Below are 13456 nucleotides of genomic sequence, written 5' to 3'. Positions count from 1 at the left end.
TGGTTAGGTTTCTAGGTTATGGGTTGTTCTGACTCCTGGGGGTGACTGTTAAATATAGTGAAGTTGGTTAGGTTTCTAGGTTATGGGTTGTTCTGACTCCTGGGGGTGACTGTTAAATATAGTGAAGTTGGTTAGGTTTCTAGGTTATGGGTTGTTCTGACTCCTGGGGGTGACTGTTAAATATAGTGAAGTTGGTTAGGTTTCTAGGTTATGGGTTGTTCTGACTCCTGGGGGTGACTGTTAAATATAGTGAAGTTGGTTAGGTTTCTAGGTTATGGGTTGTTCTGACTCCTGGGGGTGACTGTTAAATATAGTGAAGTTGGTTAGGTTTCTAGGTTATGGGTTGTTCTGACTCCTGGGGGTGACTGTTAAATATAGTGAAGTTGGTTAGGTTTCTAGGTTATGGGTTGTTCTGACTCCTGGGGGTGACTGTTAAATATAGTGAAGTTGGTTAGGTTTCTAGGTTATGGGTTGTTCTGACTCCTGGGGGTGACTGTTAAATATAGTGAAGTTGGTTAGGTTTCTAGGTTATGGGTTGTTCTGACTCCTGGGGGTGACTGTTAAATATAGTGACGTTGGTTAGGTTTCTAGGTTATGGGTTGTTCTGACTCCTGGGGGTGACTGTTAAATATAGTGACGTTGGTTAGGTTTCTAGGTTATGGGTTGTTCTGACTCCTGGGGGTGACTGTTAAATATAGTGAAGTTGGTTAGGTTTCTAGGTTATGGGTTGTTCTGACTCCTGGGGGTGACTGTTAAATATAGTGAAGTTGGTTAGGTTTCTAGGTTATGGGTTGTTCTGACTCCTGGGGGTGACTGTTAAATATAGTGAAGTTGGTTAGGTTTCTAGGTTATGGGTTGTTCTGACTCCTGGGGGTGACTGTTAAATATAGTGAAGTTGGTTAGGTTTCTAGGTTATGGGTTGTTCTGACTCCTGGGGGTGACTGTTAAATATAGTGAAGTTGGTTAGGTTTCTAGGTTATGGGTTGTTCTGACTCCTGGGGGTGACTGTTAAATATAGTGAAGTTGGTTAGGTTTCTAGGTTATGGGTTGTTCTGACTCCTGGGGGTGACTGTTAAATATAGTGAAGTTGGTTAGGTTTCTAGGTTATGGGTTGTTCTGACTCCTGGGGGTGACTGTTAAATATAGTGAAGTTGGTTAGGTTTCTAGGTTATGGGTTGTTCTGACTCCTGGGGGTGACTGTTAAATATAGTGAAGTTGGTTAGGTTTCTAGGTTATGGGTTGTTCTGACTCCTGGGGGTGACTGTTAAATATAGTGAAGTTGGTTAGGTTTCTAGGTTATGGGTTGTTCTGACTCCTGGGGGTGACTGTTAAATATAGTGAAGTTGGTTAGGTTTCTAGGTTATGGGTTGTTCTGACTCCTGGGGGTGACTGTTAAATATAGTGAAGTTGGTTAGGTTTCTAGGTTATGGGTTGTTCTGACTCCTGGGGGTGACTGTTAAATATAGTGAAGTTGGTTAGGTTTCTAGGTTATGGGTTGTTCTGACTCCTGGGGGTGACTGTTAAATATAGTGAAGTTGGTTAGGTTTCTAGGTTATGGGTTGTTCTGACTCCTGGGGGTGACTGTTAAATATAGTGACGTTGGTTAGGTTTCTAGGTTATGGGTTGTTCTGACTCCTGGGGGTGACTGTTAAATATAGTGAAGTTGGTTAGGTTTCTAGGTTATGGGTTGTTCTGACTCCTGGGGGTGACTGTTAAATATAGTGAAGTTGGTTAGGTTTCTAGGTTATGGGTTGTTCTGACTCCTGGGGGTGACTGTTAAATATAGTGAAGTTGGTTAGGTTTCTAGGTTATGGGTTGTTCTGACTCCTGGGGGTGACTGTTAAATATAGTGAAGTTGGTTAGGTTTCTAGGTTATGGGTTGTTCTGACTCCTGGGGGTGACTGTTAAATATAGTGAAGTTGGTTAGGTTTCTAGGTTATGGGTTGTTCTGACTCCTGGGGGTGACTGTTAAATATAGTGAAGTTGGTTAGGTTTCTAGGTTATGGGTTGTTCTGACTCCTGGGGGTGACTGTTAAATATAGTGAAGTTGGTTAGGTTTCTAGGTTATGGGTTGTTCTGACTCCTGGGGGTGACTGTTAAATATAGTGAAGTTGGTTAGGTTTCTAGGTTATGGGTTGTTCTGACTCCTGGGGGTGACTGTTAAATATAGTGAAGTTGGTTAGGTTTCTAGGTTATGGGTTGTTCTGACTCCTGGGGGTGACTGTTAAATATAGTGAAGTTGGTTAGGTTTCTAGGTTATGGGTTGTTCTGACTCCTGGGGGTGACTGTTAAATATAGTGAAGTTGGTTAGGTTTCTAGGTTATGGGTTGTTCTGACTCCTGGGGGTGACTGTTAAATATAGTGAAGTTGGTTAGGTTTCTAGGTTATGGGTTGTTCTGACTCCTGGGGGTGACTGTTAAATATAGTGACGTTGGTTAGGTTTCTAGGTTATGGGTTGTTCTGACTCCTGGGGGTGACTGTTAAATATAGTGACGTTGGTTAGGTTTCTAGGTTATGGGTTGTTCTGACTCCTGGGGGTGACTGTTAAATATAGTGAAGTTGGTTAGGTTTCTAGGTTATGGGTTGTTCTGACTCCTGGGGGTGACTGTTAAATATAGTGAAGTTGGTTAGGTTTCTAGGTTATGGGTTGTTCTGACTCCTGGGGGTGACTGTTAAATATAGTGAAGTTGGTTAGGTTTCTAGGTTATGGGTTGTTCTGACTCCTGGGGGTGACTGTTAAATATAGTGAAGTTGGTTAGGTTTCTAGGTTATGGGTTGTTCTGACTCCTGGGGGTGACTGTTAAATATAGTGAAGTTGGTTAGGTTTCTAGGTTATGGGTTGTTCTGACTCCTGGGGGTGACTGTTAAATATAGTGAAGTTGGTTAGGTTTCTAGGTTATGGGTTGTTCTGACTCCTGGGGGTGACTGTTAAATATAGTGAAGTTGGTTAGGTTTCTAGGTTATGGGTTGTTCTGACTCCTGGGGGTGACTGTTAAATATAGTGAAGTTGGTTAGGTTTCTAGGTTATGGGTTGTTCTGACTCCTGGGGGTGACTGTTAAATATAGTGAAGTTGGTTAGGTTTCTAGGTTATGGGTTGTTCTGACTCCTGGGGGTGACTGTTAAATATAGTGAAGTTGGTTAGGTTTCTAGGTTATGGGTTGTTCTGACTCCTGGGGGTGACTGTTAAATATAGTGAAGTTGGTTAGGTTTCTAGGTTATGGGTTGTTCTGACTCCTGGGGGTGACTGTTAAATATAGTGAAGTTGGTTAGGTTTCTAGGTTATGGGTTGTTCTGACTCCTGGGGGTGACTGTTAAATATAGTGACGTTGGTTAGGTTTCTAGGTTATGGGTTGTTCTGACTCCTGGGGGTGACTGTTAAATATAGTGAAGTTGGTTAGGTTTCTAGGTTATGGGTTGTTCTGACTCCTGGGGGTGACTGTTAAATATAGTGACGTTGGTTAGGTTTCTAGGTTATGGGTTGTTCTGACTCCTGGGGGTGACTGTTAAATATAGTGAAGTTGGTTAGGTTTCTAGGTTATGGGTTGTTCTGACTCCTGGGGGTGACTGTTAAATATAGTGAAGTTGGTTAGGTTTCTAGGTTATGGGTTGTTCTGACTCCTGGGGGTGACTGTTAAATATAGTGAAGTTGGTTAGGTTTCTAGGTTATGGGTTGTTCTGACTCCTGGGGGTGACTGTTAAATATAGTGAAGTTGGTTAGGTTTCTAGGTTATGGGTTGTTCTGACTCCTGGGGGTGACTGTTAAATATAGTGAAGTTGGTTAGGTTTCTAGGTTATGGGTTGTTCTGACTCCTGGGGGTGACTGTTAAATATAGTGAAGTTGGTTAGGTTTCTAGGTTATGGGTTGTTCTGACTCCTGGGGGTGACTGTTAAATATAGTGAAGTTGGTTAGGTTTCTAGGTTATGGGTTGTTCTGACTCCTGGGGGTGACTGTTAAATATAGTGACGTTGGTTAGGTTTCTAGGTTATGGGTTGTTCTGACTCCTGGGGGTGACTGTTAAATATAGTGACGTTGGTTAGGTTTCTAGGTTATGGGTTGTTCTGACTCCTGGGGGTGACTGTTAAATATAGTGAAGTTGGTTAGGTTTCTAGGTTATGGGTTGTTCTGACTCCTGGGGGTGACTGTTAAATATAGTGAAGTTGGTTAGGTTTCTAGGTTATGGGTTGTTCTGACTCCTGGGGGTGACTGTTAAATATAGTGAAGTTGGTTAGGTTTCTAGGTTATGGGTTGTTCTGACTCCTGGGGGTGACTGTTAAATATAGTGAAGTTGGTTAGGTTTCTAGGTTATGGGTTGTTCTGACTCCTGGGGGTGACTGTTAAATATAGTGAAGTTGGTTAGGTTTCTAGGTTATGGGTTGTTCTGACTCCTGGGGGTGACTGTTAAATATAGTGAAGTTGGTTAGGTTTCTAGGTTATGGGTTGTTCTGACTCCTGGGGGTGACTGTTAAATATAGTGAAGTTGGTTAGGTTTCTAGGTTATGGGTTGTTCTGACTCCTGGGGGTGACTGTTAAATATAGTGAAGTTGGTTAGGTTTCTAGGTTATGGGTTGTTCTGACTCCTGGGGGTGACTGTTATATATAGTGACGTTGGTTAGGTTTCTAGGTTATGGGTTGTTCTGACTCCTGGGGGTGACTGTTAAATATAGTGAAGTTGGTTAGGTTTCTAGGTTATGGGTTGTTCTGACTCCTGGGGGTGACTGTTAAATATAGTGAAGTTGGTTAGGTTTCTAGGTTATGGGTTGTTCTGACTCCTGGGGGTGACTGTTAAATATAGTGAAGTTGGTTAGGTTTCTAGGTTATGGGTTGTTCTGACTCCTGGGGGTGACTGTTAAATATAGTGACGTTGGTTAGGTTTCTAGGTTATGGGTTGTTCTGACTCCTGGGGGTGACTGTTAAATATAGTGAAGTTGGTTAGGTTTCTAGGTTATGGGTTGTTCTGACTCCTGGGGGTGACTGTTAAATATAGTGAAGTTGGTTAGGTTTCTAGGTTATGGGTTGTTCTGACTCCTGGGGGTGACTGTTAAATATAGTGACGTTGGTTAGGTTTCTAGGTTATGGGTTAACTCTCATTTGTTTGTGACATTAGCAGTTGAGTGCTGTCAGTGTCATATGACAAACCTGGGCAGCCTGGACTGGTTCAGAACAGAGATGAGAGAGCCTGGGGGAGGCACCGCAGGAGGAGCGGCGTAGTGAAGATTTATTTGCCTAGATTACTATAAGCTTTCTCACGGGTCTGTGCAGTGTGGATCGACACTCGGTGTGTGAAGGGGAAGCTCTGCATAGTAACAGGTTGGAGAGATTCCTTGGAGGACCTGGGTTTTGATGAGCTTGATCAAACTGGTGGTGACAGAGGAATGAAATGAGGAAGGAATCTAAAGAAGACTGCTTGTTGTTTCTCTTCTTGTCTGTTTGAGGATGTTTTCTTGTCAAAGAAGTTGGCTCAGGTGAGCAGTACAATACGCTGGCTTCTCTGAGTGGTAGTTTTACTCTGGACTTTTACTTTCACATACAGTTGACTTCAACAGTTGTATTTTCTACTTCACAGTTGGCTACTATGTGTTCAGTTTGAAGGAGGTAGTGAGGGAAGTTATTTTGGTAAGGAGATAGCGTAATAATAACTGTAAAGCTGAAGCCCCCATAGAGGGTGTCGAATTACTGTCAGTGTGTCCGCTTTACCTCAATTAGGCAGCAACCTCATCCTTATTACATTTAAACGGTAGGCTACAACCTATAACATTACGACAGGCTACACTACACTACTAGGTTACAGTATGTCTCTACAGGTAAAACAACACTACTAGGTTACAGTATGTCTCTGCAGGTAAAACAACACTACTAGGTTACAGTATGTCTCTACAGGTAAAACAACACTACTAGGTTACAGTATGTCTCTGCAGGGAAAACAACACTACTAGGTTACAGTATGTCTCTGCAGGGAAAACAACACTACTAGGTTACAGTATGTCTCTACAGGTAAAACAACACTACTAGGTTACAGTATGTCTCTACAGGTAAAACAACACTACTAGGTTACAGTATGTCTCTGCAGGTAAAACAACACTACTAGGTTACAGTATGTCTCTGCAGGTAAAACAACACTACTAGGTTACAGTATGTCTCTGCAGGTAAAACAACACTACTAGGTTACAGTATGTCTCTACAGGTAAAACAACACTACTAGGTTACAGTATGTCTCTGCAGGTAAAACAACACTACTAGGTTACAGTATGTCTCTACAGGTAAAACAACACTACTAGGTTACAGTATGTCTCTACAGGTAAAACAACACTACTAGGTTACAGTATGTCTCTACAGGTAAAACAACACTACTAGGTTACAGTATGTCTCTACAGGGAAAACAACACTACTAGGTTACAGTATGTCTCTGCAGGTAAAACAACACTACTAGGTTACAGTATGTCTCTGCAGGTAAAACAACACTACTAGGTTACAGTATGTCTCTGCAGGTAAAACAACACTACTAGGTTACAGTATGTCTCTGCAGGTAAAACAACACTACTAGGTTACAGTATGTCTCTACAGGTAAAACAACACTACTAGGTTACAGTATGTCTCTGCAGGTAAAACAACACTACTAGTATCATCCTGATCAAGATTGTGAATTGTGGTCTAACTGTAGAAATAACTGGAGAAGTGTCCCTACAGCGCTGAAGTAGGAGAAATAACTGGAGAAGTGTCCCTACAGCACTGAAGTAGGAGAAATAACTGGAGAAGTCTCCCTACAGTGCTGAAGTAGGAGAAATACCTGGAGAAGTCTCCCTACAGCGCTGAAGTAGGAGAACTAACTGGAGAAGTGTCCCTACAGCGCTGAAGTAGGAGAACTAACTGGAGAAGTGTCCCTACAGTGCTGAAATAGGAGAAATAACTGGAGAAGTGTCCCTACAGCGCTGAAGTAGGAGAAATAACTGGAGAAGTGTCCCTACAGCGCTGAAGTAGGAGAAATAACTGGAGAAGTGTCCCTACAGCGCTGAAGTAGGAGAAATAACTGGAGAAGTGTCCCTACAGCGCTGAAGTAGGAGAAATAACTGGAGAAGTCTCCCTACAGCGCTGAAGTAGGAGAAATAACTGGAGAAGTCTCCCTACAGCGCTGAAGTAGGAGAAATAACTGGAGAAGTGTCCCTACAGTGCTGAAGTAGGAGAACTAACTGGAGAAGTGTCCCTACAGCGCTGAAGTAGGAGAACTAACTGGAGAAGTGTCCCTACAGCGCTGAAGTAGGAGAATAACTGGAGAAGTGTCCCTACAGCGCTGAAGTAGGAGAAATAACTGGAGAAGTGTCCCTACAGTGCTGAAATAGGAGAAATAACCGGAGAAGTGTCCCTACAGTGCTGAAATAGGAGAAATAACCGGAGAAGTGTCCCTACAGTGCTGTGTTTTCCATTTGTGTCCTATGATCTCGAAGTATGCAGTACGTTTAACACATGCTGCTGTGTGTATTTAACGTATGGGGCTGTGTGTGGTTAACGTACGGGGCTGTGTGTGGTTAACGTACGGGGCTGTGTGTGGTTAACGTACGGGGCTGTGTGTGGTTAACGTACGGGGCTGTGTGTGGTTAACGTACGGGGCTGTGTGTGGTTAACGTACGGGGCTGTGTGTGGTTAACGTACGGGGCTGTGTGTGGTTAACGTACGGGGCTGTGTGTGGTTAACGTACGGGGCTGTGTGTGGTTAACGTACGGGGCTGTGTGTGGTATTTGTGGAGTTGACAGTTCTAGGGTATCAGTTATCCTCACCTAGGCCCAGGGCCTAAAATGAACACCCGCCACCTGGCGAACGTGGGTAGATTTTGGTGTTGGCGGGTAAGAATGTGTAATTCACCAGCTACGTTAGTGCGTGGCAGTACTCCAGGCTCTACAGTGTGGGTATTTCATCAAAATAGTCAAGCATGAGCCCAAGTTAGAGTGATTTCTAGCTAAATAAAAGCTGCAGTAGTTAATGCACAAAGAAGCTATAACATTAGGATTCAGATATCAGGCAGCAACACTGCCTGTCTGGGGGCTGTGAGGGCTGAAATATTTGTTTTTAGAAGCAATGGGCACAGGCATAAAAGTTGGTCTAATTTACTCAAGTCTCCTACAGTAATTTCTTGTTTATTTACATTGTTTTGTTCACAAGCTAGGTTACCTTTTCAATGTTTGAGTTTCCTCCCACTTCTAGCAAAAAGAGACATCGTTGGCTCTCTACTAGTGACACACTCACAGGCACAGGTGATGACTTGAGTGGCCCTGTTACCAAGGTAACCTTAAAAGGGCAGCTAAACATTTTTTATCTAATAACTTCTTACTAGTAATACATTTCTTGTTTTAGAAACATTGCTAAGCATGCACATCAGTTTTTTTGTGTTTCTTTATGGTACAAAAAAAATATTTGGGCTGGTAAAAAATCTGATTGGCTGGTAGATTTTCTTTGTATCTACCTGCCACAGTGGCTGGTATACAAACAAGTTAGTTTTAGGCCCTGTCTAGGCCTGTCTTTTATCTGTCTGTGTCCTCTCCTTACCCTGTGTGTGTCTGTCTGACTGACTGACTGACTGACTGACTGACTGTACCGTCTTTTATCTGTCTGGGTCCTCTCCTTACCCTGTGTGTGTCTGACTGTCTGTCTGACTGACTGACTGACTGACTGTACCGTCTTTTATCTGTCTGTGTCCTCTCCTTACCCTGTGTGTGTCTGACTGACTGACTGTCTGTCTGACTGACAGACTGACTGACTGTACCGTCTTTTATCTGTCTGTGTCCCCTCCTTACCCTGTGTGTGTCTGACTGACTGACTGACTGTCTGTCTGACTGACAGACTGACTGACTGTACCGTCTTTTATCTGTCTGTGTCCTCTCCTTACCCTGTGTGTGTCTGACTGACTGACTGTCTGTCTGACTGACAGACTGACTGACTGTACCGTCTTTTATCTGTCTGTGTCCTCTCCTTACCCTGTGTGTGTCTGACTGACTGACTGTCTGTCTGACTGACAGACTGACTGACTGTACCGTCTTTTATCTGTCTGTGTCCCCTCCTTACCCTGTGTGTGTCTGACTGACTGACTGTCTGTCTGACTGACAGACTGACTGACTGTACCGTCTTTTATCTGTCTGTGTCCCCTCCTTACCCTGTGTGTGAAGTTTGATAGAATAAAAGTTTACCAAACGCTCTTCAGCCCAGCTTGATCAAAACAGGAAATGATGTCCTGAACTGACTGACTAGGGATAATAGAGAATAGGTAGACTTTCTCTCCCCAACTAAGTGTGTGTGTGTGTGTGTGTGTGTGTGTAGTTTGACTGTTAGTCCCACTGACTCTCTCTCTCTCCCCTCTGTCTCTGCAGCGCTGCACTCAAGCCGGCCAGTCGTTGATGGAGTTCTTGCAGGGGAGCGGTGACTACTGCCACGCCCAACATCTCAGCGCTTGAGCCCAGGCCCCCCGGGGGAGGATGGCCCTGCTGCCCTGCTGCACCTCCCATCCCTGAATGCCCACAGCCAGGTCGCCCTCTCCACCCAGACCCAGCCACCCCCACACTGACTGTAGACTGACCGTCGGACGGCAGGCCCACTAACTCACCAGATGGGGTAGTGAGTGTCGGGGGCCAAGGGCAGCGTAAGCTAACGGACAGCTACCTCTTCACCCCCCCCCCCGGCACCTTACTCTTCACCCTCTCCAAACCCCACTCTATTTCCAGCACCCCAAGACACCCTGGACAGGAGAGACTTGAGAGGACCTTGTAAAGTCCTCCTGAGGTGGGGTGTTGTTGCTGGGGTTTGTTCCTCAGCCTCAGAGAGACTAGCAGGTGTGACCTGCCTGCTTGGCTTCCTGCCTGGCTTCCTGCCTGCTGTGTCAGGACAGTGTACTGTAGCTAGTGGGCTGGGTACTCCTCTGTCAGGGTGGGTGCGGGCCCCTGGGTCTGGGTCGACGTCGTGGCGTCTTCTCCTGAGAGTGGGATCCTCAGTGTGTCCAGAATGAACCGTCCAGCTCCCCCCGTTGAGGTCTGCTACAAGAACATGAGGTTCCTCATCACACACAACCCCACCAACGCCACCCTCGACACCTTCATCGAGGTGAGACAGAGAGGAACCTTCCACACAACACCACTAACACCACTCTAATCACCTTCATCGAGGTGAGACAGAGAGGAACCTTCCACACAACACCACTAACACCACTCTAATCACCTTCATCGAGGTGAGACAGAGAACCTTCCACACAACACCACTAACACCACTCTAATCACCTTCATCGAGGTGAGACAGAGAGGAACCTTCCACACAACACCACTAACACCACTCTAATCACCTTCATCGAGGTGAGACAGAGAGGAACCTTCCACACAACACCACTAACACCACTCTAATCACCTTCATCGAGGTGAGACAGAGAGGAACCTTCCACACAACACCACTAACACCACTCTAATCACCTTCATCGAGGTGAGACAGAGAGGAACCTTCCACACAACACCACTAACACCACTCTAATCACCTTCATCGAGGTGAGACAGAGAGGAACCTTCCACACAACACCACTAACACCACTCTAATCACCTTCATCGAGGTGAGACAGAGAGGAACCTTCCACACAACACCACTAACACCACTCTAATCACCTTCATCGAGGTGAGACAGAGAACCTTCCACACAACACCACTCTAATCACCTTCATCGAGGTGAGACAGAGAACCTTCCACACAACACCACTAACACCACTCTAATCACCTTCATCGAGGTGAGACAGAGAGGAACCTTCCACACAACACCACTAACACCACTCTAATCACCTTCATCGAGGTGAGACAGAGAGGAACCTTCCACACAACACCACTAACACCACTCTAATCACCTTCATCGAGGTGAGACAGAGAGGAACCTTCCACACAACACCACTAACACCACTCTAATCACCTTCATCGAGGTGAGACAGAGAGGAACCTTCCACACAACACCACTAACACCACTCTAATCACCTTCATCGAGGTGAGACAGAGAGGAACCTTCCACACAACACCACTAACACCACTCTAATCACCTTCATCGAGGTGAGACAGAGAGGAACCTTCCACACAACACCACTAACACCACTCTAATCACCTTCATCGAGGTGAGACAGAGAGGAACCTTCCACACAACACCACTAACACCACTCTAATCACCTTCATCGAGGTGAGACAGAGAGGAACCTTCCACACAACACCACTAACACCACTCTAATCACCTTCATCGAGGTGAGACAGAGAGGAACCTTCCACACAACACCACTAACACCACTCTAATCACCTTCATCGAGGTGAGACAGAGAGGAACCTTCCACACAACACCACTAACACCACTCTAATCACCTTCATCGAGGTGAGACAGAGAGGAACCTTCCACACAACACCACTAACACCACTCTAATCACCTTCATCGAGGTGAGACAGAGAGGAACCTTCCACACAACACCACTAACACCACTCTAATCACCTTCATCGAGGTGAGACAGAGAGGAACCTTCCACACAACACCACTAACACCACTCTAATCACCTTCATCGAGGTGAGACAGAGAGGAACCTTCCACACAACACCACTAACACCACTCTAATCACCTTCATCGAGGTGAGACAGAGAACCTTCCACACAACACCACTAACACCACTCTAATCACCTTCATCGAGGTGAGACAGAGAGGAACCTTCCACACAACACCACTAACACCACTCTAATCACCTTCATCGAGGTGAGACAGAGAGGAACCTTCCACACAACACCACTAACACCACTCTAATCACCTTCATCGACGTGAGACAGAGAGGAACCTTCCACACAACACCACTAACACCACTCTAATCACCTTCATCGAGGTGAGACAGAGAGGAACCTTCCACACAACACCACTAACACCACTCTAATCACCTTCATCGAGGTGAGACAGAGAACCTTCCACTAACACCACTCTAATCACCTTCATCGAGGTGAGACAGAGAACCTTCCACACAACACCACTAACACCACTCTAATCACCTTCATCGAGGTGAGACAGAGAGGAATCTTCCACACAACACCACTAACACCACTCTAATCACCTTCATCGAGGTGAGACAGAGAGGAACCTTCCACACAACACCACTAACACCACTCTAATCACCTTCATCGAGGTGAGACAGAGAGGAACCTTCCACACAACACCACTAACACCACTCTAATCACCTTCATCGAGGTGAGACAGAGAGGAACCTTCCACACAACACCACTAACACCACTCTAATCACCTTCATCGAGGTGAGACAGAGAGGAACCTTCCACACAACACCACTAACACCACTCTAATCACCTTCATCGAGGTGAGACAGAGAGGAACCTTCCACACAACACCACTAACACCACTCTAATCACCTTCATCGAGGTGAGACAGAGAGGAACCTTCCACACAACACCACTAACACCACTCTAATCACCTTCATCGAGGTGAGACAGAGAGGAATCTTCCAGACTGGTCTGGCTCTCGGTCGTCTAATCCTGCTGAGTTAGAAGTGGCACCTAGGTAACTGATCTAAAATCAGATTACCCCTCCGGGTTCACACTGCATGCTCTTAGCCCAGGGCTAAGCTTAATGAATATTCATGTTAGGTGAAAATGGAAATGTCACAACCAATGGAATAATATTTAAATTAGGTGACGATGGAAATCTGTGATTGGCTAATCCTGAAAACTTGTTTCTAAGAACACAGTGTCTCTCAGGGAAAACCCAGAACTGACGCTAGATCAGCGTCTAGGGAAAACTTAATCCCACTCGGTCTGATTGGTATTATATTGATTGATTTATATCAAGTTCCATGGACAGAATGTAGATGGCAGCAACACAGATTTCTATCAAGTTCCATGGACAGAATGTAGATGGCAGCAACACAGATTTCTATCAAGCACACTCTAAAGAGAAATGTCAGACAGATCTTTATCAAGATGTTAATTCCCAGAAATGTGGTTTGAATGGTTTCCCTTCCTTTCCTAGGACCTGAAGCAATATGGTGCAACAACAGTGGTGCGGGTGTGTGAGGTCACCTACGACAAGACACCTCTGGAGAAGGATGGCATCACAGTCATGGTGAGACACACACACACACACACACACACACACACACACACCACACACACACACACACACACACAGGATCTCTCTTCTCTACACTCTCTCACTAGGGTCCTATTCACTAGGAACCAATCGGAAGCAAAACAGGCTGAAACGAAGGGGGACCTACCTGAATTTGTCAAATGAGAAAAGCTTCTCTTTTTTTTTCTGTTGCAAGACGTTTTGCTACGGTGCCAAAAGTTTTGGTACGCTGTGCCTTAATGAATACGACCCTGGTGGTGTTCAGTAGGTACAAAATGAGGTGAAACGCAGCCTGCTGCTACCTGAACTGGTCCATTGAGACTAGTCTACTGCTATCTGAACTGGTCCAT

At 45.2% G+C, this 13456-nt stretch overlaps 1 protein-coding gene across 5 annotated transcripts in view; it reads left to right on the top strand.

Moving 5' to 3' along the window:
- LOC106591203 (protein tyrosine phosphatase type IVA 3) overlaps window positions 1-13456 on the top strand; it is a 71775-nt gene that overhangs the window by 33504 nt on the left and 24815 nt on the right. For 2 of the 5 annotated variants that reach the window (XM_082975918.1, XM_082975920.1), the window contains exons 2-3: window positions 9356-10082; window positions 13008-13100. In XM_082975918.1, coding sequence (XP_082832044.1) covers window positions 9984-10082; window positions 13008-13100 — 192 coding nt within the window. In that variant the 5' untranslated portion in view covers window positions 9356-9983. Of the gene's footprint in view, window positions 1-5163; window positions 5465-8195; window positions 8275-9355; window positions 10083-13007; window positions 13101-13456 lie in introns of those variants that run through there. The other 3 variants (XM_045719261.2, XM_082975917.1, XM_082975919.1) reach the window with 3 other exon arrangements.

The sequence above is a fragment of the Salmo salar genome, chromosome 05, assembly GCF_965601325.2.
Source record: "Salmo salar chromosome 05, fSalSal1, whole genome shotgun sequence".
Taxonomy (NCBI): Eukaryota; Metazoa; Chordata; class Actinopteri; order Salmoniformes; family Salmonidae; genus Salmo; species Salmo salar.
Note: the sequence above shows the minus strand (reverse complement) of the source record. Positions and strands in the feature narration are given on the sequence as shown.